Below are 27303 nucleotides of genomic sequence, written 5' to 3'. Positions count from 1 at the left end.
ATGGACAAAATAGATTGATCTTGATCATAACGGGAGATTCCAGTTTTACATGACTTGTTTCCTGAGCAGAAGCAATTTATGAGAGGAAGCCTCTAAAAAATATTATAAGATTCAAATGGATTGACAATAAATTGATGTTCACATAAAAAGAAATGCTAGCATCTTGAAATCCTCCTGTTTCTTCTTCATTTATTCATCCATGCACTTCCTTAAAATTTTTCTGTTATTTTTTACTTATTGGATTGATGCTATATGCCAAAACTATATATATATATATATATATATATATATATATATATATATATATATGATTAGGGATTGAAAATTTCCCTAGAGAAGCAGGGCCTCTTTTGATCATGGATGCAATCCATACATGCTTGTCATGAATTATGTAATTCATTCCAAGCTTCTTTGCTTTGCCAATTTCGACCGTGCATGCGCATCATAGAGCACCTTGGCATGAGGAATGGTAGAATTTTAGCACAAACAAAGGCTTAGGGATTAGGTCCTAAAAATAGTGGAGATACTCAGCCAAAAATATAGAAGTTAGGCTACGTCTAGTTGGGAGGAGTTGGACTTTAGGGTGAGAAGGAAATGAGTGACTTCCTAGCCGTTTGGTTAGAGAAAGTCCTATTTTCACTTTGATTCCGGAAAGAACCCAATTCTTATTTGCTCCTAGTATTCAAATCCTATTTCGATTTCAATTCTAATTTTAATCATGAACCAAATGCATCGGAGGATACGACCATTCCGATTCCGATTCCAATCTATTCTGATTTTGATTCCGATTGTTATCACGAACCAAATATACCTTGATAGTTATTATAGCTCAAGTAGATCAATATACACCCCATTCATAGATCTAAAGCAAAAACTAGAAGATGAATCCGAATTCTGAAAAGAGATTTAGATAAAAAACAAACATATTAAAATCTAATCCTTTGAGGGCTGCAATCTATTTGGCCACGGATGAGCTAGAAATTAGATGTCGCCAATGAATTTATATAGGGAAAGAGGGCACATGTACATATCCCCTAATAATATCACTGCACAAAAGCAAAATTATTGTAATAATGAACAAATATATGTATCTACATTAAATTTTATTTTTCATGTTCTATATGGCAACTACATAATGGGTCAGCAGCCAAGCAACTTTGCATCAATGCATATGCATCAAAGACAAAAACAGATAATCCTCTCCACTGAAAGTTTTGTCTTGGGCTTCATGTCAACAAATTAACACCTAGTCAATTATTTTCTCGCAAGCACTTTGATTACATCCACTCATTCCTCCTGTATTCTTTGAGACAAATGCAGATCAATTAGTATCCTACTATTCTATGTAGCCATTTAGAACCAAAAGTATACATCCACAATTGTTTACATAAAAAATAAATTAATCAACAAAATATCATGCTATAATTTTGTAAAGAGGTACCAATATATAGCTTATGTCCTATCCTCATTCAGTTCCAAAAGGAGAGGAAAAAAAAAGTGTATTCCATAAATCACATAAGAACAAAAAAATAATCTATTTCCTCAGATCGCAGATTCGCCGTCTTAACTCTTCCACCCTCATGCGTATCGCCCGCCCCTCGGACTAGTCCACGTAAACGTCAAGCTGTGCTTATGCCCGAACAGCGGGTGGCCAATTTGGGCCAAGCTGTTCATCCTGGGCCCCACGTCAAATCGTTTATTCGCTACGTGGCGTTGGATCACTAGAGCAAAGGATGTGAAGTCTGTTGTATGCTTCACAGCTGATCGTAAACCAAGCCGGTCGCCCTTCCCCTTCCTCTCCGAAAGCCGAAGGCGGTCGAGGCGAGAGAGAGAGAGAGAGAGAGAGTGAGATGGAGAGATACAGAGGCGACCGCGACGGCGGCGGCGAAGTCGGCGGGAGGCACCCGAGGATGGCGTCGCGGTGGTCGTCCAGCGGGCCCGCGGACCCGCGCCACCGCTACCCCGACCACTCCCGCGGCGGAGGCGAGGGCTTCGCCGGGGCCCGCCACCACCCCTACCGAGGCCCTCAGGACTTCCCTTCCGGAGGCAGAGGTGGGTTCCGCGGGGGACCGGATGGCTTCGGCCACCAGATGCCGATGGGCGGTCCGCGGCGTGGCGGCGGCGGCGGCTTTTCCAGCAGAGGCGGCGGTTCCCCAGGTTCGTAAAGCTCCCTCCTTTTCTTGATTGATTTCCTTTCACTTGTTGCAGCTCTTTTTTTTCTTTAGTGGTTTTGCTCTCATTGTTTCTGTGGATTTTTTCGGCTGGAAAGTAGAGGTATCATGAGATACCTATCAGATGAATTCGTTGGAACCTGTGGTTCCAGACAATGCGTGCATTAAAAATTGAGGCTTTCACCTCTTCACAGTTGATGATTTACCCATTGAGGGAAAAAATTCCCCGTATTGTTGATGATTTACCTCCCGAGGGATAAAAATTCGAGGGTTTTCTCCCCGTTCTAGTGTAATTAATGAAGAATTAGGGTTTCTAAATCGATTTTAAGCTGTAGCTCAATCTCTTCTATAAAACTAAAATAAAGAGGTAGATATTTCCGCGTCACCTGATATGGAGATGGCAGCGGAGAGACCGTTTTAAATGCATTTTGGATGCCTGATTTTACTGAACAGGTGATGTCTCCGTGATGCATTTTGTCGTCGGCCTAAACTTCGTATCATGTGTGAGAGAAGATAAAAGAGATTAACGGGGAGGAAGGATGCAGGAAGGGGAAAAAAAGGAAAATCAGATACTCAACTTTTTAGCTCCTCTGAGATACTACTATGACAACCATCACTTAAGTGCCATAGGGAAAATTGTCCTCTTGGTCTAGCTGTCTGGTTAGGGATGCTACACCACTACTGACGGCTTAAAAACTAATATTTAAGGCCGACTACTTTAAAGTCTTCAGGATAGATGAAGAAAAGAGATAGCCATGCTATGTGCAAGGAGGTTTTGAATATTGGTATGCAAAAAAATGCTCCTTCCCCTCTTTGTGAAGTGGCAGCAGAACAACTGGACTGACCCAATGCCATGTTTTTCCTTCAGAAGACTTTGAAATCCTTTTCAGGCTATCTGCATTAAATACCAAGCTGCACTACAAGAACTAACCTATTGTCATGATGCATCAGTTAAAGATCATGCTTTAAAGGCTAGAGTTTTCAAGAAGCCCTTTCCAGCTTTCTTGGACTCCATCCTTGTCAGTTGCAGTTGCGTCAATTCATGCTTGAGGATGTTTTGTTGAATTGGTATCTATAATTAGAGTATGGATAGGTGGATGATAATTTTTGCTATTTAGTCGTCTTTTGATATTGTTATGTGAAATTCATCTATACTAACATATAGAACATTCAATTTAGCGGACTTTCTTTGAACAAGAAGCATTGTTAAGATATTCTATTCTCACCGTGGAACTGAAGGAATCTTGAATTTCTGGAACTCATAAAATTTAAGCATACATTGTAAAAGTTGCTCAGATATTCCCAAGGAAGTTAGAAGATTTATCAATATATTAATGGGAAAGATTGCTGTCATCCAGTTGATACTGTCATGTTTTACACAGAGTCATAGTTTACTGAGGTGATATTTGACATAATTAACAGCATATTGAGGAATATAAAATCCAATATGTATCATATAAAAACCATAATTCTTTTCCTCTTAAACAAACATTTACTTTAGGAAGCCGTTTATCTCATATCTTGTTTTAAACATTTTTTAAATTTTACCAGATAGTTTATTAGTATTTAACATATTTTGAAATAAAGCAAGTTACACAACTAGAATATGAATCTTATAGTGTAGCCACATGTACTTTTTTTCTTCTTCCTCACCATTGTTATTTATCACTTATTTGGAGGAGGATCTTCATGATTTATCTTCCTTTTCATTATTATCAGATAATGCTGACAGGAGCAAGTTTGCTAAACTTTTTATTGGATCAGTGCCAAGGACTGCAACTGAAGAAGAGGTCAGCCATTCTTGCACTAGCATAACTACTAATTTCCCCCCCATATGGCTTGAGCATGCTATGTGCTTGCCCCAATAATTATTTATAATGATACACGCTTTATGCCTGCCATCTTCTAAAACTTTATTCTACTTTTATTTCTGTAAACTGCCGTATAATTGAAATTTTTAGTCATGCTGTTTTGTATATTTTTAGATTGTTTGTGTGAGGGGTGGGAATCACATGATTGCAATGTCAAAGGAAAGATTTGTTTTATAGATAACTAATATTGAATAATTAAATAATGAAATTATATGGCTTTTGGTGAATGCACAAAATAATAAGCATGGCCGGGGCTTTTAGTATGCATGCATGCATGCATATATATGTCTGTTTGCGGGTATATACATGTGTATGTGTATGTACCTATGTGTGGATGCACACCTATGGTCCTAGCAGGCTGTTTTCATGGTTTTCTTTTGTTCTCTGTTTAATTTTATCAATCTTGGAATATCCATCTAAACACCTTCTAAAATTCAAAAATATTTGGGACAAATTTGTCTTAAAGTGCATGTACAAACCCTATGTTCTTGAGGAAATCTCAGATATTCATATTCTTCTGAGATTCATGAATGGTAAAGTCCATAGGCATATGCTTTTGCAATTAACTTGTTAAATCGTATGCCATTTGAAATGGACAGAAAAAGATGACCAAGAATTCCTACCCCTTGTGAAGCATAGATTATTGCTCAAAATCTTCTTTATCCTTGCCAAATCAAGTAAACTCACATTGTTTTTTATGTGTTCAGTTGATAAGAATATGTTAGATGGGTAATTTTCTCTTGTTCTGATTGAGAAACAGTGAAAATTACATGTAACATTAGATGCATGTGTCCTTGTATATATTTTACATTTGAGGGATTTCTTCATACCCATCGTTTTCCTCTTTTGTGGCATTTCAACTGAACTGGCGACCACCCCAGTATAGTTAAAGGCAAAAGGCGCCCTCGAGGTGCTAGGACTCATATCATGTGGGGCTATAGGTGCCACTTGTCAATTCCTGGAGAAAGCAATAAGCTAATCTTGTAAAGGTCTTTGATAAATTTGCTAGAAATTATTTGTATATCTGTATCTAATTTAAAGGACAGACTTATCAGTAACTTAATTATTCAACCATATAAACAAACTAAAAGGCTATAATTTAGATAAAAACATTACTTCATAACAGTAAAATAAAAAAGGTATTTGATTCACAAAATTCTATTAAATCATAAAATAGACTACTTGTAAGGGTAACAACAAAACTATCAGTCAAAGAAAGGATTTAGTTGCAAAACTTAGAGCTAGAATTAGAGGAATAGAAGAAACTTAAAAAAAAAAAGAAGCAAGGTGGTGGTGGAGGCAGCACACCTTTTCTCCTTCTTGATTAGGCAAGTTGATTTTTTCCTTATCAATGCATATTTACATAGAGACCTCCTTTGGCATCAAAACCCTTACCTGGATAATGAACATCAGGAGTGGGCTTGGCCTGCAGTTCTCAATTGTTAAGATCTTTAGTAGTGAAATGAAACAAAATAGAATTGTATCCCCTTTAAAATTTTAAGAAACTTAATTCAGTAAGGGATACTTAAGAAGCTTCGAAGAAGAATGTGCCACTAAATGAGGTGAATGCTGCAGTGCCTTTCGCCCTGAATTAGGCGCTCAGGTATGTGATGCATGTTAAAGTCACTTCACTCAGGTTGTTTTAAGGTGCTTTGCTAGTGCTTTAGCTTGCTGGAGCACTGATGCATGTACTTGTCACAGATGGGTTCTTCTTCTTTATATATATATATATATATATTATATAATATATAATGTTCCTCATTTAGTATAGTAATGGATAATATAATACTATGCTACTTTATTTTGCTTCAGATCCGACCTGTATTTGAGGAGCATGGAGATGTTATTGAAGTGGCTTTGATTAAGGACAAGAGAACTGGTCTACAACAAGGTACATTCTAATGCTTCTTGTGATTTAATATGTTGGTACTTGTGTCTTTTTCAGGTTTTCTGAGGGGCTAACAGGAGCAATAAGGTCATTTTTCCTCAGTTTTTTGGACCATTGTTGAAATCATGTTGGTTTTTGGTTGGCAACCTTCCTTCTCTGTCCTTCTATGCATTCTGAAGAACTCAAGACTACGGAAATGATAAAAGTTGTTTGCAAATAGCAGTGAAATTCTGGAATGCAAATTAGTCTTTCTTCAGTGCCACTTAGTGCATCTTTGAATTTTTGACAGCATTATCAAAGAAAGTCTCTGAACAATAATTAAGTCTTCAAATTTTTGTAGTAATATCATGGTATTTAATCCTGTGAAAATTGTTGTACTTCAAGTGAAAGAAGAATGCCATAAATGCTTCTGAGTGGGATGTTAACCACCATAGGCAGAATGTGTAAGATCTCAATGACCAGTATATGTCTTGCCATCGAGGTTATCAGGGTTTCAATTCATGTGTTTGAAGTGGAATTTCTACACCCAGATAATATTGTTGGATGGTTTGAGGTAATTAAACTATTGGTGTGTTGATTAATTATGATTATGGATATGCTTGATTTTGTCTTCACCTCTCAGGATCTTTTCTTATGTAGATGAAATTAAGATAAACCGAGGACATCAAGTTATCTTATGTATTGACATTTTAAAGCACGATGGGTTCGGTTTTTTTTTTTTTTCCTGTTAGGCATGTCTTGTGGATAACACATCTTGGAAATGAAATAGATAAATGAGTGGTTTGTTGTGCTTGTGATATTTTTCTTTCTGGAGTTTGCATGGATGGTTGTTGCTTCATGTGCATTACGTTTGCAGCTTTAGTCAGAGACAGATCGATGGTGATTTTATGTGCTTCTAATATCTTTGTTGGGCATGGATGGATCGTACTTCTATGTGATGCACACTTGAGAGGCACAATTATGCATGTTTCGTATAATTTCCTTTATTATGTTGATTGTGGAAAGTGATGGGTAAGGATGTATAGTATTTGATGATTAATATGTCTTATGTTGGCATTTTGATGAATGTAGACACATGACGCTAGATCTGATTGATGCAACGGTCCTATAAAATTGATGCAAGCCAGTCATTGCTAAAGCTTCCTTTTACTCATAGAGTGCTGCCTGTGTTGTGCAGATGGATGCATCCATTTTTGTTTTGATTTCTTTTTCTGTGAAATTGATGTTTCAGATTCATAAGTATCGTGTGTTGCAAATGATGATTTAGGTCTTTGCACATCCCTGTGGTCAAAGTCCAGTACTTTCCTCTCTTTCTTCTTCCTCTCTTTCTATCTCTGGCCTAACCCATTCACCACCACCTCAATTTTTGAGGAAATCTGCAAGGTCATTGTCCACAATTCCAAATTGCTAAATTAAGTAAAATGCTTTGCATATGAGTAAATGAGTGGAGCTTAAAAACTTATGCTAGTTTGTTCCTTTTCCTTCATAATTGCAAATGATGTTGCTACCCGAAATTTGGTGTGCAAGTGCATGCATTTGTGATATTGTGTCAAAGGCTGGACCATGGAGATGACATACATTGCATTATATGCCAACTTGAAGTTGGCTATCAATGTATTGTGAATTGTTGCTCTTGCAAATTCCATATGACACTTGTATTAGTTAGTTTTTTAGTCTCTTGTTTTTGAGCCTTTTTTGATCAGGAAATTTAGAATGAGATCCTGCACAGATTCTGCTACGGCACATGGATAGTGTGACCTTTGCATCATAGGTTGTTCATTTTTAAAGGGTTACTACAGTTTATTTTTTTGCTACACCAGCATATAAATTGCATTATTTTCTCTAATAATTTCCTATCAGTCTATCCCGTAATGAATATTAAATATACTTGCGAATAATCTTACAATGCATTAAACTTGTGACAGCAACAATTCATAAGCATGCAGGAGAGATTAACTGCTTGTTGATTTAATAGCTTTTCTGGACTATTGATAATCATGTTTCATATTTTACCAACTGCTGTCAAGTTGTCCAGCTTCCAGTTTGCAAGTTGTGTTCACGATTCTTGAGCAGGGATGTAATCTTCAGTTTCCCCAATTTATTAAAATTTATCTGGATATGCTTTTAAGAAAGAAACCTCTCAAGTGTTAAGCAAAGAGCTTCTATGTTGTCGTCATTGTTTCCGCATCTATATTTGTTCCACTGGCAATCGAGTTGCTTATTTCTTGTTTGTTTCATTTTTATCTCTGGGATCTGTTGCAATTGTGCCCGTTGATGCATTGCATTGACTGTTGAAGGTTCAGGAGACCAATTTCTTGTGCATTGTATGCCTGAACATTTAAGAAATGTAATTTTGTACAAATTCAAGATATTGACAATTTGAACTATGTCTCAAGATAATACCATATTTTTGGACTCGCATTATAAGAAATGATGATGCATTGCCATATTATTCAGATTTTCTATTGCTTCATTGTTATAGTTAATTCATGCCTAATAAGATCTTAGTCTCTTTGTATTTGAGAACAATTGGTTTTGGATCGTCAACATGGTCTAAGACATGGATAGGAACTGATTTAAAGTTATTTGGCTTTATGTTCGGCATCGCTGGTAATGCCATTACTTGTTATAAACTTTCACTGCCTCCGATGCATCATATACTTCGTCTTTGTTTTCTGGTAAAACATTTAGTGTGTATTTATGCCTTTCTATGTTTAGATTGCTAGATCAATGGAGAAAATTGCACACACACACACATATTCATTCATGCATGTATGTATATATATACACATTGGAGTTTTTTTTGTCAAATCTCAACTATTATCAAAATATTAAGTGGATTTCTGAATTATATTCGTGCATCTTGTCGTCCTCCCCCAAAGTGACATTTTTCTTCTGATTTTATGTCATAAATTCTGTTTTGCTTTTTGGGTAAGTTTGCATTTCCATACATAATCTCTGGTTTGTTGCAAGTTGATATTCGATAACACTGATGTTTATCTCAAGGGATTCTGCATGGCACATATATAGCATAAAAACCTGTAAATGGTCAAAGAGAACTTTGTATTTTCTATTTGTTACTAAGCTGATATCTGCAATGCAGTCAGAGGAAGGATTAAAAATACAAAATTGAATACGAAATAAGAACAAAAGCAACTTAACATAAAGACAAAAAATTATATGAATTAAATGAAAAACAAAACATAAACATAAATGCAAAACAAGAATTAAAATGGAAAATTGAATAAAATAGGAAAAAGTAGAATAAAAAAAGTTTGATAGATGGCTGTGATGTTATTAAGAATTGTTATATTTAGAATCACTTATTTACTTCTATGTGTTTTCTTGACTTACATTTTTTTCATAACTCTCTGTTTACCCTATGGAAAAAAATCAAGAAGGAGAAGATAAATAAAAGAAAGATTTGTACATTATGTGTGATCTTCATGGATCGCTACATCACCAATTTGGATGGAATAGAGAGGCATTTATTTTTATGATACGGTGAAGAATTGGTTGTGACAGATGCGAGTCTTCTCTATTTATGTTAAGAAGAGATGCTAACCTAACCTGTTCAGGATAGAGAGGCATATAAACTTATGATTAGATGGAATACCAACCCACTTTGATCTGAATATATGAGAGGCATGTGCATCTATGGTAAGATGAGATATGACTGGAATAGACTGGATCTATCTATATTTGTGGTAAGTTGACATATTAACTGAATCTTAGTTAGGCATCTAATTTTAGGTACTATATCTTTTTCTTCTAATTTTGAATGTTTGTGTGATGAAGAGAAGACTCAAGAGATGTCGCTTTTAATTTTCATTTTTAATATAGTATACATTATGAAAATGTCTAACATTCAGGAATTTTATTGATTCTTTTGGAAAATGTAACTTGTGCATGTGATATAAATGCATAATAGTCATATCCTCATACATGTAACCATAAGAATAAATTACCTTTAGTTGATTGTAGGAACATGAATCTAGTGTTTCTTGGAATGTTTTGTCTTGCTATTGCTTTGGGAATCCAGGAGAAATTGCAACGAGTGAGGGTGCTTAGGGCATTTTATTTTAGGATGGAATTGAGTACGCAATCCGTTTACACTGACACCTTTTGAGTGGTCCTATGAAGTGCTGATCCTACATGGTTTGTTAACAGTATATTTTTTGGTTTTGTGGTAGAAGATCTTAGCAAGTGTCTAAATTTTTTTAATAAATGCTATTTTGCATGGCTGGATAAGCACTAAAATTAACAGCATTTTTTGCATTCATAGTTATTGATACGTGAAATTTTTAGTACAGATAATATATAGTTTACTATCAGATACTTGTTTTTCTTCATAAAAAATGTTTAATTAGTAAAATTATTTATAAGACATAAATGCAGGTTGGTATATAAGCGCTAATGAAGCCAGATGGACTGTTGATGAGACAATCCTCTCATACATTGTCAGAGGATTCTCTAATGTCTTTGATTATACAATGGAACATGGAAGTTTCTACCCTAATAACAAAATTATCTTATCTAAGTCATTGGATTAATGTTATTGGTTGAACATGTTACAATAGGTTACTGATCTTGTTAGTGGGAAAGATAAGGTGGTCCATCTAAATTGAGATACAAAATCAGTCACTTGTACCTTGTAAGGTAGTGAAAGACATGTAATGGATGGCCTTGATGACCTGGGAAACCTAATGCATGGCAGGCCTTATAAAATCTGGAATGATATTAACACATCCTTAGGCATATGTGTCAAAATTCAGCATCATTTGATACTTTTAAGATAAAAACCATAATTTTTGTTTCTAACACAAATTTCCAAGCTCCATCTGTTTTGGATTTAAAAGAGCAGATATCTATTTGCTTAATTTATTAAACAACAGAATGAATGTTAATATTGGATTTAAAATTGGATAACATAATGAATCTGTTTGCAGAGTTCTGAATTCGATGTGCATTTCTGATATCTATGGATGAGCATCCACATGCATGTTCCTCTAGGCATAACATCCTAATAATTTTTTAGATAAATGGTAGGAGCGCCACCCTCTTGGTTTGAATTTGAACCCTCTACCCAAATTTGTTCCCCATCACATGTGCTGAGGTGGTGGGGGGTGCTGACTAACGGATTTAAGTCCAGTTATTTTTGATGTCTTACAAGATCCTTGGTTTTTGAGAAATGAGATGCTTAACTTTGATAGTATAATCAAAACTGAACATATAGCATTCATTTTGACATTTTTTAGAAAAAAGAGTTCTTTGTGTTGTGTATCAATAAATGCATTGCACAACTTTCAATCTTAGTTGTTCATTGTCCTTCACTTTTTTTATAAATAAAATATATTTACTGTAATCTTTATGTTGTGTACCATATAAGGTTTGTGGTACCAATCGGTATTGGTGCATATTGACTGTACCGTAGGTACCGAACTGGTATGGAGTACGGGGGCGTACAGACACTCGGTATGCCGAATTGGCTCCTGTACCGGGCGTCCTGATATTGTAATAGGATGGCACTGGTATAGGATCCGGTATCGAAACGGCGTACCTTGGTACTATATAAATGTATTGCACAAATGTTACCTTTATTTGTTCATTATTCAACCATGCTGTATGAACACTATAAAAGATTTTTGAAGACAGAGTGGATCAAGATACAGAACCTTGACATCTACAGGTTGCTGTTTCGTAAAATATGCAACTTCAGAGGAGGCTGACAGAGCCATCAAAGCTTTGCATAATCAGTATACTTTGCCTGGGGTGGGTTTGCATCTGTTCTGTGTCCTGTACCCTCTTTGCTAGTTTATTTCATCTGAGAGATTTATCTTTTTGTTTTTGTCAGGGATCAGGTCCTATTCAAGTAAGATATGCTGATGGGGAACGGGAACGCCTTGGTAATTACCTGAGCTGTTAGTTTTTTATTGCACTTCTTTGACCTTGTAAATATTATTTATATATCAAGTTTAGGCGATAAGAAAAGATGGTAAGTATGTTAATGTGCAACTGCCCTCCCTATCTACATTCTTTCTATTTAATGTATGTGCAATGTTCTGAATTATATGCCTGCATTCGGTGGTCCTTTTGTGTATACTGTAACTGTAGATTTATCCACTAAAACTTAGTCATGATAAATCTAAATCAAAAATTGTAGAGTAGCTAGTTACGGTTGTTATTGGCTTAAGATTGTATTTGTGTGGCTAACACTATAGAACAAATTTCAGTCAGTCATGAATTTAAGTCATTTTTGCATGAAAGTTATAGTTAATTCTATGCAGGGTTAAGTTTCCAAATCGGAAATACTTTCATGTGGAAATAAACTCTGGCATCTAAAAATCTACATTTAGTTTTCAAGAACTTAAATGCTTCATATGTAGTATTCTTGGGAATTGCTGATTGACCATTTGAGATGCCATCACAAATTATAGGTTAGCGTGTAGATTTGTAGTCACAAATTGTTATAACTTATTGACGGTGCTGGTTTCCTGTTACTGGTCCTATCCCTGGGTTCAGCATCATAATTCTTGGAAGACATTACTGATTGTTTCAAACTCAAATGAATTTGATTTACTTAATGCTTAATTGCATCCAAGAAATACTTCTTTAAAAGAAGATGTAAGATTACAGCTCTTATTGCAAGAAGGACAAGTAGAAGGTTATTGATATTTTTCCTACCACTAATCAGTAATAGGATAATCCAGTTGGTTATAGGATTCTGATATCACTGTCCCCACTCTCTCTCACACACACCCACCCACCCACACACACATGGAAGTGGATGTCAAAGTACATAGGCTCCTTAAAAGTCAAACTCAGAAAGCATGTAATACAAGATATGGCAAAAATGACATAATGAACCTTACAACATATTTTACAGAAAAGAATTCATCGAATGCTGTTGACTGTACTTAATTTTACATGTATGTAGATGTTTATGTTGCTTGCACAAAAATATTTTCTTGTGATGCACATTTGGATGACCAATAGCATTCCAGAAATATATGGCATGTCTATTATATTGTATCTGCACATGCTCCGATTCGCTATTTGGAATTGTTTATTTCACTTCTACTGCTGATGCTTTTTAGTCTGATCTCTTCCCCTATGTCAGGTGCAGTTGAGCACAAGTTGTTTGTTGGATCACTCAATAAGCAAGCCACAGAAATGGAAATTGAGGAAGTAAGCTTTTCTCTACGCAATTTTTTCATGAGGAGGAAGATATTGTAGCTCAACATATGTACATTTTTCAGTGTAGAAATACTTTGTGCTGGATCGGGCAATCCAGTAAATTTTGACTAAAGTGATGCCTCTTCTGTATTTTGTACATTCACATGCCACATGCACATGGTCCCATTAAAGTGATGCGAGGGTTTCCACTGATTTCTTTCTTTTGGTTGACGTTTTTCTCATGCAAAAATATGTCATTTAGACATCTTTAGCAAAATGTAAAATACGGATATACAGAAAATCCTATGCTTAATAAAAAGTTTCTGCATCAAATGTTACTTTCTTCTTGTCAAGTCCTTTATGGAAGTGTGATATTTTGATGGCAGATATTTTCTCCATATGGTCATGTTGAAGATATCTACATTATGAGAGATGATAGGAAGCAAAGCCGTGGTGCGTCTTTCACAGTATATAAGCCTTCTTGATTCCTTGAATGTTTGTACCTTTTTGCTTCTTATTTTTATATTTAAATGTTTTATGAAGGATGTGGCTTTGTGAAATTCTCAAACCGAGAGATGGCAGCAGCAGCTATAAATGCCCTTAATGGAACCTTTGTGATGAGGGTAAGCTAGCTTTTTGTACCATGATTAAATGCTACATTTCTTGAGCTTATGGACAGTGCCCATGTTTGTTTCATTTTCTGCTAGGGTTGCAATCAGCCATTGATTGTTCGATTTGCTGATCCTAAAAGGCCTAGGCCTGGCGAGTCAAGGTCTCATATGCTTTCAAGATTATTTTCTTCTTTATTTATTAACAGTACTATTTGTAAATTCACCAATTTGTTTTCTATTTTAGGGGTGGTCCTGCATTTGGAGGCCCTGGGTTTGGTCCTCAACTGCAAGCACCAATAGGGGTCAGGTATGTTTTGAACTTTTGTGCTCCATTTTATAACTCTGAATTAGAAGGTGGGGGCATAACCCAAGCTTCAAGACATGACATGACAGATAGTGTGTTCTTTTGGTAATGTTGACAGATAGTGTTTGATATATTAGTATTTCAAGAAAAAAAGAAGCATAAGGTTCATGGTTTCCCTTAGTTTTTCCCCATCAATGTTGAGGATAATGAATTATATATGGAAAAATGTCAAGAAAAAGAATCTAATATAAATTCTTTGTTATAATTTTAACTCTGATGTGTGACTCCACCTTCATCTGAACACTGCCAAGGGCAACCTGGTGACCTTATATATTTTGATCTAAAAAGGATACATTGACTTTCCTTTTGTAACAGCTGAATTACACGACTCTACCAAATTTTGTAAGGAGATAGACACGAGGGGCAATATAAATAGCTGGAGTGCTCTTAGCTGTGAACTTACCTCTAGAAATAATCATTTTACAATAGATACTGTCATCTTGATGTTCTGAAATAGAGGTATAGCTAACAACTCATGCAAAACATACATTAAAAAAAGAGATTGTGACAATAAATTTAAAATTCCTAACATTTTACTGGTCTGTGGCATCACAGCCACCATCAAATACTTCCTGTTGAACAGTCATGTGCATAGCATGTCCCACTACTAGCACTTTTAACCAATAATGAATCTGCAGTAAAGTGTCAATCTTCAGTATGCTAGAATTGTGCTCTACATGTGAAAGGATGAATTACATAACATCTTTCTTAGAATCTACATAATTATGCTATAAAACTTGCATATAGCTTATGTTGTGCTCTGATGCCCTCCCACACCATAATTTGATACATTATTTTGCACGCAATAAGTATGCTTTTCTCTTTTGTCTCTTAGCATCCAAGAAGGGTGAAACAGAAAATTCTCCATTTTAGATTTACTCCTTTGAGAAATGTCAAGCAGTGGTTGCAAGTATTTGCCTGGATCCCCTGTTATAGTTTGTAAAACCTTAACCTGACCATATCAGAACTTACAGTGCCAGTTGTTTTCTCATTGCAATGTTTCATGAATGCTCCATTTATTTGTGTGCAAACCTGAATGTTCAAAAAATATACTCATAAAGCATTACTTCCTTTCTCTTTGGTTGTCTGTGACAAAAATGAACTTCAAATAATGAAGTAAAAGTTAAGTTGCAAGATATACAAGTAATGCTTCAAACTCTGAAAGACTTCCAATAGCCAAAATCTTCAATCTAGGTGTCATGCACCTGCTCCAGACCCTGGCCGGCGCGCTCTTTTTAATGCTCTTGAGCCCCTTTCATTCAAGTATCTTCCTTTGGATCTTTTCTATTGCATTTGTCAAAGTCAATCTTTCTGCAATTGTAATTACACCATTTATTGTTTCATCATTTTTTAGCCCTTATATGATGCAATTCTTAAAATTACAGACATTGAGTAGGTTATAATTTTTTAGCACTATTATTTTTATACACTCTCCATTGTCACTTCCACATCTTAAATTTTGAGAGCTCACCAAAGTTCATTTCTGCACTTGCTCTTGACTTGGAGAACTGTAGTGGCACTCATACTTCTGATACTAAACACTAAACACCATTTGCTATGCCCATTGAGGTACTTTTTATTCCTTATATGTGCCCTTAAAACTTTCTGAAAGACAGTTATTTAAAAGGTTTGAGGCTTGCTCACCTCAGGTCCTCACCTCAACTTGAGGCACTTGGGAAGATGGATGGAGCAGGAATTGCTCACCTCACCTCAACTCGATTGTACTTTCTGTTCAAGCCCAAAGCGAAACCCTTTGGATGGTTTGTCAATTTGGGCTCAGGCTTTGTTGTCTTTTAATTAGAAAGACATGTAGAGCAATATTTACAGAAAAATGTAAATTTATTAAAGAATTCAGCTAAGAAGGAAACAATTAAAGAAAATAAAAAAGCAATACAGGTTAAACATGCTGATTAATTTTGAGATTAATATTTTGTTTGAGCCTAACTTTCAGTAGCTTTGCTATGAGACAATAAAATAATAAGCATTACTTAAATAAAAAAATAGATTCAAAACAGAGATAAATAGAAAATAATATAAATTCTAATGTGAAATTGACAACATATTACCATTAAGTGGTGTGAGTCGTGTGACTGTGTTAGGTGTTTGTGTAACGCATAATAATTTTGGTCCGTTAATAGTTAAAACAGAGTGTTTTTATTTGAAGTGTTACTCCAACTAAGGACTATAAATCAACTAAGAAGTATAATTACTGCAAAGAAATGACTATGATTTGACAATCTCTATGACTGCAACAAACACAAATGATAAGTTATCTGTAAAGCATATATCAGTTCTGTCACATAAATATGAATTAACAATGTATGCAATTACTATGAAAATTACTTCATCTGTTGGTTCTACTAGTTTATGCACTAAAATATGTTTATTCATGTTAAGACTCTAGAAATCCTTCATTCCTATTTCTTCAAAAGTAGAACAATAACATGATCAAGTGAGGATTTCATAAAATGGAAGACAGTTTAAGCACTGATGATTTAAAAAACTTCAAAAGATTAATTTAAAATTCATAGAACAACATCTACTGTATGAAGACCCATCATGCAATAGGATTTCTAGATGTTCGATATGTTCCCAATAAATAAGCTTCCACTTTAGATTGAAGATGAGACCACTAGACCTAACAGAGATTGAAACATGACTAACACCAAATAATGTTGTAGTTGGTTCTAGTAGAGACTGATCCATGTAGGCTAAAGTGTTTTAATTTCAACCACAATTTCAAAGCAAGGAATGAAGTATCAAGGGAGATGCTATACAAAATGAAGCATAATCATCACATAAGCTTATTCATGGTACCATTATTGCCTTCTCATGGAGTCATATATCAACCTTCGGTAATGTTAATTGTCAAGAAGAAGGAAGGGAGAGGGATGAATTTACTAATTTATTTTTTGCCTGAGGCTGTTGTGTACGGGCTTAGCTGTTACACTTTAATTTTTGTAAGATATCCATGTCTTGTCTTAAGTTTTGAAGGATATGTAACACAATATTAACCAAAGTAGCATTTTTTGAGATTTAGCTTTCTTAGATTTATTTACCTCAATTTGGTACACTAGGTGAACTTTATCTAGATATCAACAACCATTCTTTATATATATATATATATATATATATATATAGATAGAGAGAGAGAGAGAGAGAGAGAGAGAGAGAGAGACTGCGCTCCATTCAAATGGAATTGGAAGAAAATCTGGTTACTTTCAAAGCCGTCCGGTCTCGCATCAATCCCGAAGTAACAAGGGCCCCGATTTATAGGTTAATGGAAGCTGTGAAGGAAAAAAAAGAAAAAAGAACCATTAATGGGAGGGAACGTGATGCAGGGGAGTGTTTTTTTTTTTTTTCGAAACGTGGTGCTGCTGTCATAGAGAGAGAGGGTGGAGTGTACGATCTCCACTCTCCCTTGCAGACTGGCCATTTCACCAATTGCTGGACCCATTTCATTAATTTTTTAGAATAAACACAAACTGGTTATGGATAAACAGAAACCTGCACTTTCTTGCGGGAAAAAATAGAAATACCTAAAGAATAAACACTAACTCCTCCAGGATAAATACAAACCCCTTAGGATAAACACCTAGTCTATATTGATAAACAGAAACACCATAGCAATAAACAGAAACTCGATCCCTCACCTTTGGTCAGGTCAGAGCTCACTCATGTTAAACAGCAAGGACGAAGTATAAACACAAAGTTCGGATGCAATATAGTGTAAAATAAATACAAACCCTATGGGAGTAAACACAAATGGGCCACAGATAAGCAGAAACTTGCGAGGTATTTGCTACCTTCATGTGCTCCCGTCCAGAAATAAACAGAAATACCTGAAGAATAAACACTAACCTTTCGTCAATAAATGGAAACACTTCAAGATAAATATCTAATTTACGACGATAAATAGAAACACCATAGAAATATAAGAGATATGGGTCCCAACAATTAATGAAGTACTTTTTTTTTGAAACATGGTGCTGTTGTCGCAACAATTAGTGAAGTGCTTTTTTTTTTTTTTTTGAAATGTGGCACTGCAGTAATGGAGAGAAAGGGTGAGAGTGTACGAGCGGCTCATTAATGCTTTCATGTTTTTCCTTAACAGCTCCTGTTAACGTGTTAACCAGGGCCCTTATTACTTCGGGATTGGAGCAGGATCGGATGGCTCCGGAAGCATCTGGATTTGCTTCCGGATCCATTTTAATGGAGTGTAGCCTCTTTATCTTTCTCTCTCTCTACACACACACACACACACACACACATATATAGTTTTTGCTTATGGTCTTTTATTTATTGTCTTAATCCAAAAATTTTGAATTCTTTGGTTTATGTCTCTGCCTTTTCAAAAGAGCAGCATGAATTATTTTTGCCAGTTTTGTAAAGTTGTCTTTCTTTTGTTCATTGTTCAAATTTCTTATTCTTGTCCGTTCCATCATCTATTTGTGCAGGTCCGTACCTACGCTCAGTGAGCCAATTGGTGGACCACCCAAATTTGCTGAGCCAATGAGTGGAGGAGTGCGACCTAATGCTTGGCACCCAGCGAGCCCTGAGTCAATGGAACCATCTCCTCAAGCTAGCAGTCAGGGATTTGGCAGTAATCTAGCTGCCAAAGTTGGTGACTTGACAACATCTTCAGTTTCTGTAAGTCTCTCTGTTCCTTTATGATTAGTTATCTGTGGACCCTTTCTGTGTAGCACAGTGGAAAAAGCTTTTTATCCGTCAATTATTAGTCTCACTGTATAAATTTTTTATAGATCTGTTGTTTACTTATATCCATACAACTAATTATCACTTCATTAATTATTTATTATAAACAGTCAGAAAAGTTGACGCACAAAAGTTTTGAAACCTGACACTCCGATGCACAACAGCACATCTGTGAAATGTAAGAGGGCAAGTAAATTTTAAGGTATAAGAAGAGAACTAAAAGTACATCCAGAAAAGATGATGATTATATACATATTCTGTTGCTGGTAAAAGTTAAATTTGTGCGGGAGGAGATTTAAAAAAGTATGAAAATATAATGTGCGTGTAAAACATGATTTACTCTTCCTCCTTCGCCAGGTCATTTACGCCAATAGTTAACTGGACATATACTTCTTAGCATATACTGAGGTATCCATCATCAATTAGGAATTTTGCATCCTTAGTCAACACTTGGTTTGGATGGGCATATGCGTAAGTTTTGGACTTCATAGTGGAAACAGGAGGGTCCCACAATCTCCTTTATAGGCCAATACATTTTAATATGTAAGAAACTTTGGCTTCTCATTCACTGATATAAACTTGCAAATGCCAATACAGCAGCTTGGCAAGGTTCAAATCCCTCAAACTACGGGCTTTCCCTCCATGAGCCAGACTCTGCCATCCCAGCAGTTATTTAATTTGGGTGCACAGCTGCCTGCTTCACAAGCTTTATTCCAGCAGACCGCTGCAGCCAATGGTTTGCAGATTCCATTAAACCTACAGCAGCCAGGTATGGCTGCTGCTTCTAGCCAACAGCACATGCCTGCATCTACCATCTCTCAGCAACAGCTTCAGCAGCCTGTCCAACAATTGCCATCACAACTCACACAGGCGCTTCTGCAACAACAGGCACAATCTTTACAATTAAGCTTTCAATCATCACAACAGGCAATTTCCCAGCTTCAGCAACAGCTGCAGATGATACAACCCTCAAGTGCAACTCAGCAGCAAAATTCTCAGACTGCGAAACAGCAGGTAATCCTTGGTTTCTTTGGGCTAGACTTGGGCTTTCCACTGATATCTTAGTAAAAATTCTATTCAGTGTGTTTTAATCACCACATTTGCTTGAACATGCTTTTCCTATCATTATGTCACTGTTTGTGGAAAACCATGAAGCTAACTATATCGTCACTTTTCATGTTGCACTCTTTTTGACTAATACAGATTTTTGTTAATTGCATTTTACAGTCTCCATGGAGTGCAGTTGTATCCCAATCAGCTTCCAGCAATCCTGTTAGTACACCTACTGCTGTTACGTCTTCAAATGTATCCATGACTCCACCTCCGACAGCTAGTCAATCTGCAGTTCCAATATCCTGTGACTGGTCAGAGCACACCTCTCCTGATGGATATAAATACTACTACAACTGTGTTACTCGTGAAAGCAGGGTGATCATCCTTATTACGTTTCTTGCCTTCTTGGTCCATCATATTATTCTTTATCTGTTTCTCTAGATATGAGAAAATGTATTTTCTTGTTTTTGTAGTGGGAGAAACCTGAAGAGTTGACACGTTTCGAAGAACAGAAGAAACCGCAGCAACAGATGAAACTAGTTGCACAACATCTTCAGCCACCATCTCAAGCCCAGTCACAATCACCAATACAGCCTACCCAAGCGTCTCAAACACAACAAACACAATCACAATTGCAGCTCAGGCAGCAGGCTCCGGTGCAGTTCATTCAGCCTTTGCCGGTCAGTAGCATTTTACTTGGTTCAGCTGTAATGTAAAACTCACTTCATTTATTAATGTGGAAAATTGTCATCATCACAGTATCAAGCTTCTGGTTTGGCTAGCCAGCAAAGCAATCAGGTAAATTCTGATGATCTATTATCGTAGGTAATCTGGTACTTCATGGTTGTTTTCATGGCCCCATGTCCATACAATAAGTGTGGACATATGCTAGGGAATCTGGTGTTGCATAACCAAATAATCCCTGGTAACAGTTAGATTATTGAGAAGATTTCAGAAGTCAATGTTGAATCACTTTCTCATTTAATGGTGATCAAAAGTTACCATTTGTAGAATGAAGAAGGGGCTTAACAAACACAAACCTCTAGTGGTGATAGAATTTATTATCACTATTACAATTGCACTTAGGACTGATCCTATAAAATCCCTTCTTTAGGATTTCAATTATGCACAATTTCAGGCTGCCAATTCAATCAATGATTCAGCTCGAGTCCAACAGGTATTTACTCGTAAATTATCCTGTTTTCTTGTGCGTATAGATTCATTTTCTATTGCTGTTGCCATATTTTTCTTCCTGCATTGTAATTTCTGCAGGCAATGCAGGCTGGACAGGAGGTGGTGTGGAAAAACATGGCCACAGGTTTGCTACATTCTTTTTCCCACCCATACATTATGTCTCATGAGTTTATTTCCCTCGTATTATGTCAGTAGTTAGTTCCCCTGTTTCTTGAAACTCCTGGTCTATTTCTTTGAAATGAGTTCCTAATCCCCTAACTTGATTTGCTTTGACTAAGGTGCCGGCGCCTGAGATTTATTAGTTTCTCACATCTGTGTTAAGGGGTCACAAATTTGGTGCTTGTGGGTCCAGTTACGTAGTTCTTGAATTGCTAAATTTGAGAAGTTATACTTCTTAATAGCATCTTGAATTTCTTAATTTAGTTGCGAGTTCTAGATAAATGTATCTAATTGCTTTATCAACTGGCGGATACACTGAATTGTGATACTGCTGAGTGCATTTTGTTTGTCTTTAAAAAGCTGGAAGATGTATGCTGCAGTTTTTTTTATTGATATCTTTTATCTAGCAACCAATAGTTCATTCATGACACGAGCTTCGCGTCCTCTTTTAGGTTCTTGATAGTGCCATCAAAGGTGCAGTAAAGCAGTACATCAGAGCCATAAAACATCCCCAGGACAAGAGCTTGCAAAGTGAGAAATGTGAAAAATCTGAAGAGGAAGGGATGCGTGCTGCACTTCATCTGCACCTTAACTAATTTAATAGGAGTGGAAATGCTCTTTTTTTTTTTTCCAGTGATAGAATTTGTAGGATTATTATTTAATTCAAACATATAGATCAATAAGAATCCTGTCGTTTATTTATTCCCCTATGGGCACACTCCCCAGGATCTACTCTGTTATGTGATCATCCCTCTACGTCTCTAACATCTTTTGGCTGAGCTTGTTGAACTTTGTTAGTCTCTTAACAAGGTGGCGAGTTTATGATAAAAGGATGTGGTGATGGAAAACTGGCAACTATTCTTTACAGTTTTTTTTTTTTGGTACAACTATTCTTTACAGTTCAGTGGCATTAGGGAGACAGGCTTTTGTTATGATGTTTGCTAATGACTGGGAACTGGATTGTATTGCTGGCTTTGATATTGATAATCCATGGGTCTGCTGAGTTTTTTAGTATTCGTTTTTTTTTTGGCTAAGAAATTGGAGATGTGTTTGACGTCAGCTGTTATGACTTTGTGTGGAAAGATCGTCTGAATGCAGCTTCAGCTACTATTATAAACTTCCTGCGTTTTATTGACTATGGGCAAGGTTTGTACTTTGGGTACTCGTTTTTAGGACGAACAGCTTCATGTCTGAACCCGTTTTGAGAATTTCTCGTAGAATCATTCAAAAGGTAAAGACCACACTGCGAGACGTTCCCCTGGGCATTAAAATACAACTCCTCGGAGGAAGTAACAACAACGTTATCATCTACAAACGACGAGACATCGAGACGAGATGAGAGGAGAAAGCAAGGGAGAGAGAAAACTAGAAGGCCACTATTTCCCATCAAAATGGAACAACCAACAATAAAAACGAAGCTGAGCCTGCCTCGTACCAACTGATCTATACCACCACCAGGACCACATTAATCGAGCTTAACGTTGAGCCTCCTGAGCCAGACCGAGTGCAGTATCATATTGAACGCATCAAACCTCTTGGCCGGGTGGTTGAGCACAAAATGCCTCCTCACTGCCTTCACTCCTTCCCTCAGCCTCCTCAGCTCCTCCTCCCCCACTCTCTCCAGCACCTCCCTCACCCTCGGAATCTCCGCCACCGGGACCGACACCGAGAACGCCTCCCACCTCAGCACGTCAGCGAACGGCAACGCGTAGCTCTCCGATATCAGCACCGGCACGCACTCCGCGTAGATGGCCTCGACGATCCTCGGGCTCGCCACCTCGTGGCCGCTGGGGCAGAGGCAGAAGCGAGACTTGAGCATGAAGGAGTAGTAGTCGAGGCCCCTGGGGAGGTACTCGTAGACGGGGAGGTCGGCGTGGCGGCCCTTCCAGTGGTGGAGGAGGAGGGGGCGGATGGGGCCGTGGTTGCCGCCGGCGAAGAAGGCGAGGTAGGGGCGGTCGGAGAGGTCCGGGAAGGGAGTGGAAAGGAGCTGGCGGGGGATGTTGCCGTCGTGGAGGTGGATCTCCGGGATGCTGACATCCTTGTTGGGGAGGAAGCCCTCCGAGGTGTTGGCGTTGCAGAGGGCACGGATGGAGTTGCGGTAAAGCTCCTGGTTGGCTCTGGATGCATGCGGACCCTGCGTTTTAACGCTTGTTATTATAAGAGATATATATGCACACGCTGTTCCTCATTAACATAAGCATCCATTTACTTCCCAAAGATAACGTCATGTAATAAGTTCTTGTTGTTTCCGCAGTAATGTACACTTAGCACTGTTTCGGTCATTTCCCAAATGAATTCCGATAATTTCTTGGAGTCAAAAACTTAAAAAGAAATGCATGGATGACGTCATTCTCCAGCTAAATTTTCTTGTTTTGCTTTTTGAAATTCCCCCTCCTTTTTAGGGGCCGGGAGTCAAAAAGAGTTTGCTTTCCTTCAAAGAATTCCAACCTACCATGTTCACCTCATAAAACTTCGCATCATCGTATGGGACATGATATTCTCTGAGCTTCTCTCCAGTATCTCGCTAAAGATACAATAATTTAGAGAGACTTAAACTGAAACAAAGTGATCTGAGATGATCATTAGGTAGTTATCTATATTTTGAAATTTCTGTTAGTTAACTTACAGTTTAGATTTCCCGGAATCAACTCAGAGATTGTGTTATCTTAACTGAACTTAGATATACAACCTTTTGAACTGGTGATCGATAACCCGCAGTCCAGAATCACCTCTAAGAAAATGTTTTTAATTCATAAAATTTCTTAGAATACTATTTGTTTTCTTTTTAATATTTCACCTATTTCCATCTTACCACTCTTCTAACCACTTAGTTAGTTCATCCATTTTGCACAAGTCCAGCTAATATTTTTTTCTATAATTAATTTAAAACGATCGTAAATAATTAATTAATCTTGCCACCACCATCTCAAGTTCTCAACTCATCATGGAGAAGCAGTAAAGGGTAGCGTCAACGTTACCCAGTCGTGGCAGGAAAGCATGAAGTGGTCGGCCCCGGCGGTGCGATTCCAGAAGGGGTGCTTGGAGGCGATCACCCGGAGGTAGTCGTTGACGAAGCGCTTGATGGGGGCCTGGTCCCAGCTCTGGTCCTTGTACACGTACCGCACCATCTTGGCCACGCTGAAGGGAAGGAAGAAGGCATGCGCCCTCGCCGGGTCCCACGTCCTCACGCCTCCCTCCTCCTCCTGCTGCTGTTGCTCGAGCTCCTCGATGAAGCGCCCCTCCGTGGTGTAGATGTCCTTGCAGGGCCCCTCGTGCACCAGCGGCGGCTCCCCTTCCTCGTACACGTACACCTTGAACCGCTTCTCCATCTCCACGTAACTCCTGAATGCCCAGCCCCATGCAATTAAAGCTCAGATTTTTCTTTTCTTACACCCCCATTTATTCCACCAGATCATAATTTATACTGACTATTGTAACGTTTCTAATGCTGACAGCTCGAATAAGGCACTTCTATTTGTATGTTATTATATTAGCTATAAACGACAATAATCTTTATTTTTATAAATGAAGATTTTGGTTGAGATATAACTAAAGCCTTTGAGTGACCAATGGTGCTACCGTTTCAAAAACATGGTGTTATTTAATCGTTATAATGGAAAATTACAATTCCTTTAAGAAATCATCATGTCATTCATAAGTAAATAAATCATAATTCAGAATTTAGCTGCGCAAATAGCAGCCTTTTATTATCCCTGTGTTTACCATAAATAATTGTTTTAAGTTCAGTCTATTAATTCGGGAGATCTTTCGTGGTAGCAACGACAAATTACACCACGATAGAAAAAAAAAACAAATTATTCCGTCATTCCTTTCTCATCACAGATTGCAGACATGGCCAAATCCACACGCGCCTACGAGTAGTACTACGACTCGCCACCCTACGTCCGTCGAACTATCGAACAACGATTAAATATCAGAAGGTGGCGTGGAAATCATGAACTCCGTTATACTCGTCCGCCAGCTCAACGTCTACCCAACAAACCTGGTTCAAATAAGACGGGAATCCGAATGAACAACGGAATTAGATTCATCGACGTTTCGTTGCTCCGCGGATGACCCTATGCGACTGGGTCGGGGGAAATGATGCCTCCAAACGTGAGTCGCAAGCGGCCCCCGGCGCGCGTGCTGAGTCCCACTCCTTCTCTCTTCATTTGTTTTCTTTCTTTCCTAATTTTTTTACCGCCCACAGTGACACGTGTGTGCATGCCAATGGGCCTCGTATCTTTTCTTTTATTTTAAATATAAACAAATTAAATAAAAAAGGGAGGCGACTATAAGAGGCATACTGGAAGAAGGCGGCGGGGTTGCGGTAGATTGCAGCGAGGGGGACGTCTTCTCCAAGAAAAACGTTTCCCGAGTCGTTTCCCCGGGAGGATACGGCGGCGGCGGATCTTCGGATGGCGCGTCGCGCTCTCGCGAGCTCTTCCTCCACTCCTCTCCGCGATCTCTCCTTGGACTTCTTTGTCTGAAACCCGCATGTACACCCATTAAGATAAAAACAAGCAAGTGATTAAATCAGAGAAAGAAAGTAGTAGTAGTAGTAGATGGAGATACTTGGAGGACGAGGCGGTCGGGTTCTTGATGGAGAGTGCGGGGAAATTGGTCAAGGAGGGGCCTCGGGGTCCTCGCCGGCGATCGGAGGGACAAGGAAGAGGTGAGATCGGAGAGGGAGGCGATCGGGTTGGAGACTCCGCCGCCAACCCCATCGCCGTGGTCGGAGGCAAAGAAGAGGAGGATGGCGGTGGAGGAGAGGAGGAGGAGGACGAGGGCCTGATTCCAACCACCAAAAGACTGGCATTCCATTCTTCTCGCAAAGAGAAAGAGATGAGACGGCGGGATTAAGAATAGTCAGAAAGAGGATTCGATTCGTTTCCCTTCGATCTCTGGCTACTTCTATTCTTTGCTTGCGGGAATTCCGAGATTCGTAGCCGCCACCAAGGAGGCAAGAAGAAGGAGTCGGCTCTCTCACGATTATATATTAAAATAAGAGAGAGAGATAGAGAGAGAGAGAGAGAGACGGAGGGGGGATGGGGGTGGAGGAGTATATATGCTGTTGGTTCGAGTCATTTTGAAGAGAGAGAGAGAGAGAGAGAGAGAGAGAGAGAGAGAGGAGGGAACTTGAAGTTGGTGTTCGTAGTTTTGTGATTGGTCATTCAATTTGATGAAACTACGAATATGCCATTGAGAAGAAGGACAGATAACTGAAATTGGGTGGGAGGGTTGGGCTAGCTGTACTGATTCGAGTTCATTCTTTCTTGGTTAATTATTGACCTCCAAGTCTCATAAATCTACGCGTATGCCACAAGGCCCACAACCTGAAGAAGATAACCAAGAAAGCTATCGGCTCTAATAAACCAAGTTAAATTTCACACTGCGACTCTTTTTTTATTTACTAAATGTTCTTTGACTTTCCTTAGTAAGCCTAAGTCGAGTAGTTAGAGGCTCAAAGTTTGATTCAATTCAAAATACTTGGCCTTAAAATTTAATTTGAGACCGATCGAGCTTTAATATCTAAGTTCAAACTTGACTCAAATAAAAAAAAAAGTAATATTCGAGGTCAACTCGGCCCGACTCGAGTATTAACTGAGTCATACTCGAGTTTGAGTTCGAGCTTAAATTTGAACCTTGATTTAATTAAAAAAATATAGTTAAAACAAATATAATATAATATAATATTTTAAAATATTAAATTAATAATGTATATTATAAATTATAGATATATATATATAGTTAAAACAAATATAGATATAGTTAAATATTTTAAATATAGTTAAAATAAATATAATATAGATATATATATACACACACGCACACACACATTCCCAACCTAGAATGCACCATCCGCAAGTTGAACCCATATCTGCCTCTTGTTCTTTGGAGGGGCACGACCACTGCAATGCCTTCATTATCTTCCACGTTATTAGCTCAAGCAAGGCAAATAGCGTTTGATGAAGGCACTGAAGATTCTTATATTTTTAGCCCATTGATTCAATTATATTTACAGAAACGCCCTGACCGGGGATGCCACGTGTTGGAAACTGAGGGCACTTTTGTGATTTGAACAAGTAAACGGGTGCAA

The 27303-nt window shown here is 37.7% G+C and overlaps 2 protein-coding genes across 5 annotated transcripts; one reads left to right on the top strand and one right to left on the bottom strand.

Annotated features, from left to right (window-relative positions):
- Positions 1-1818: 1818 nt before the first annotated feature.
- LOC103710837 (flowering time control protein FCA-like) lies at positions 1819-21992 on the top strand. 4 transcript variants are annotated; one of them, XM_008796743.4, is made up of 18 exons: positions 1819-2157; positions 3891-3961; positions 5855-5933; positions 11620-11702; positions 11785-11836; positions 13051-13118; positions 13493-13559; positions 13650-13729; positions 13814-13878; positions 13962-14024; positions 18539-18731; positions 19398-19811; positions 20025-20225; positions 20324-20530; positions 20610-20648; positions 20965-21027; positions 21123-21168; positions 21656-21992. In XM_008796743.4, exons 1-18 carry the CDS (start codon positions 1851-1853, stop codon positions 21661-21663), a joined length of 2106 nt encoding a protein of 701 aa, XP_008794965.2. In that variant the 5' UTR covers positions 1819-1850; the 3' UTR covers positions 21664-21992. The 4 variants fall into 4 exon arrangements, with proteins under 4 accessions (XP_008794965.2, XP_008794966.2, XP_008794964.2 ...); XM_008796744.4 differs by having other exon boundaries at positions 19395-19811; positions 20989-21027; XM_008796742.4 differs by having other exon boundaries at positions 1820-2157; positions 13493-13556; positions 19395-19811.
- LOC120112359 (probable glycosyltransferase At5g25310) lies at positions 21822-26273 on the bottom strand. The gene is made up of 4 exons (XM_039131471.1): positions 25779-26273; positions 25511-25689; positions 24182-24545; positions 21822-23337 (listed from the first exon to the last, which is right to left on the bottom strand). Exons 1-4 carry the CDS (start codon positions 26025-26027, stop codon positions 22669-22671), a joined length of 1461 nt encoding a protein of 486 aa, XP_038987399.1. The 5' UTR covers positions 26028-26273; the 3' UTR covers positions 21822-22668.
- Between the last annotated feature and the right edge of the window lie 1030 nt (positions 26274-27303).

This window comes from Phoenix dactylifera, chromosome 1 (assembly GCF_009389715.1).
Source record: "Phoenix dactylifera cultivar Barhee BC4 chromosome 1, palm_55x_up_171113_PBpolish2nd_filt_p, whole genome shotgun sequence".
Lineage (NCBI taxonomy): Eukaryota > Viridiplantae > Streptophyta > Magnoliopsida > Arecales > Arecaceae > Phoenix > Phoenix dactylifera.
This window is presented reverse-complemented; position numbering and strand designations above follow the sequence as displayed.

Excerpts from the sequence above, each read along its gene's own strand:
- LOC103710837 (XM_008796741.4), top strand. The coding sequence starts at position 1,851 with ATGGAGAGATACAGAGGCGACCGCGACGGCGGCGGCGAAGTCGGCGGG. Across the intron at positions 5,934-11,619 it reads GAGAACTGGTCTACAACAAG|GTTGCTGTTTCGTAAAATAT; the intron begins GTACATTCTAAT and ends TGACATCTACAG. Across the intron at positions 19,812-20,024 it reads CTCAGACTGCGAAACAGCAG|TCTCCATGGAGTGCAGTTGT; the intron begins GTAATCCTTGGT and ends TGCATTTTACAG.
- LOC120112359 (XM_039131471.1), bottom strand. The coding sequence starts at position 26,027 with ATGGAATGCCAGTCTTTTGGTGGTTGGAATCAGGCCCTCGTCCTCCTC. Across the intron at positions 25,690-25,778 it reads CCGACCGCCTCGTCCTCCAA|ACAAAGAAGTCCAAGGAGAG; the intron begins GTATCTCCATCT and ends TGCGGGTTTCAG. Across the intron at positions 24,546-25,510 it reads AACCCCGCCGCCTTCTTCCA|GAGTTACGTGGAGATGGAGA; the intron begins GTATGCCTCTTA and ends CTGGGCATTCAG.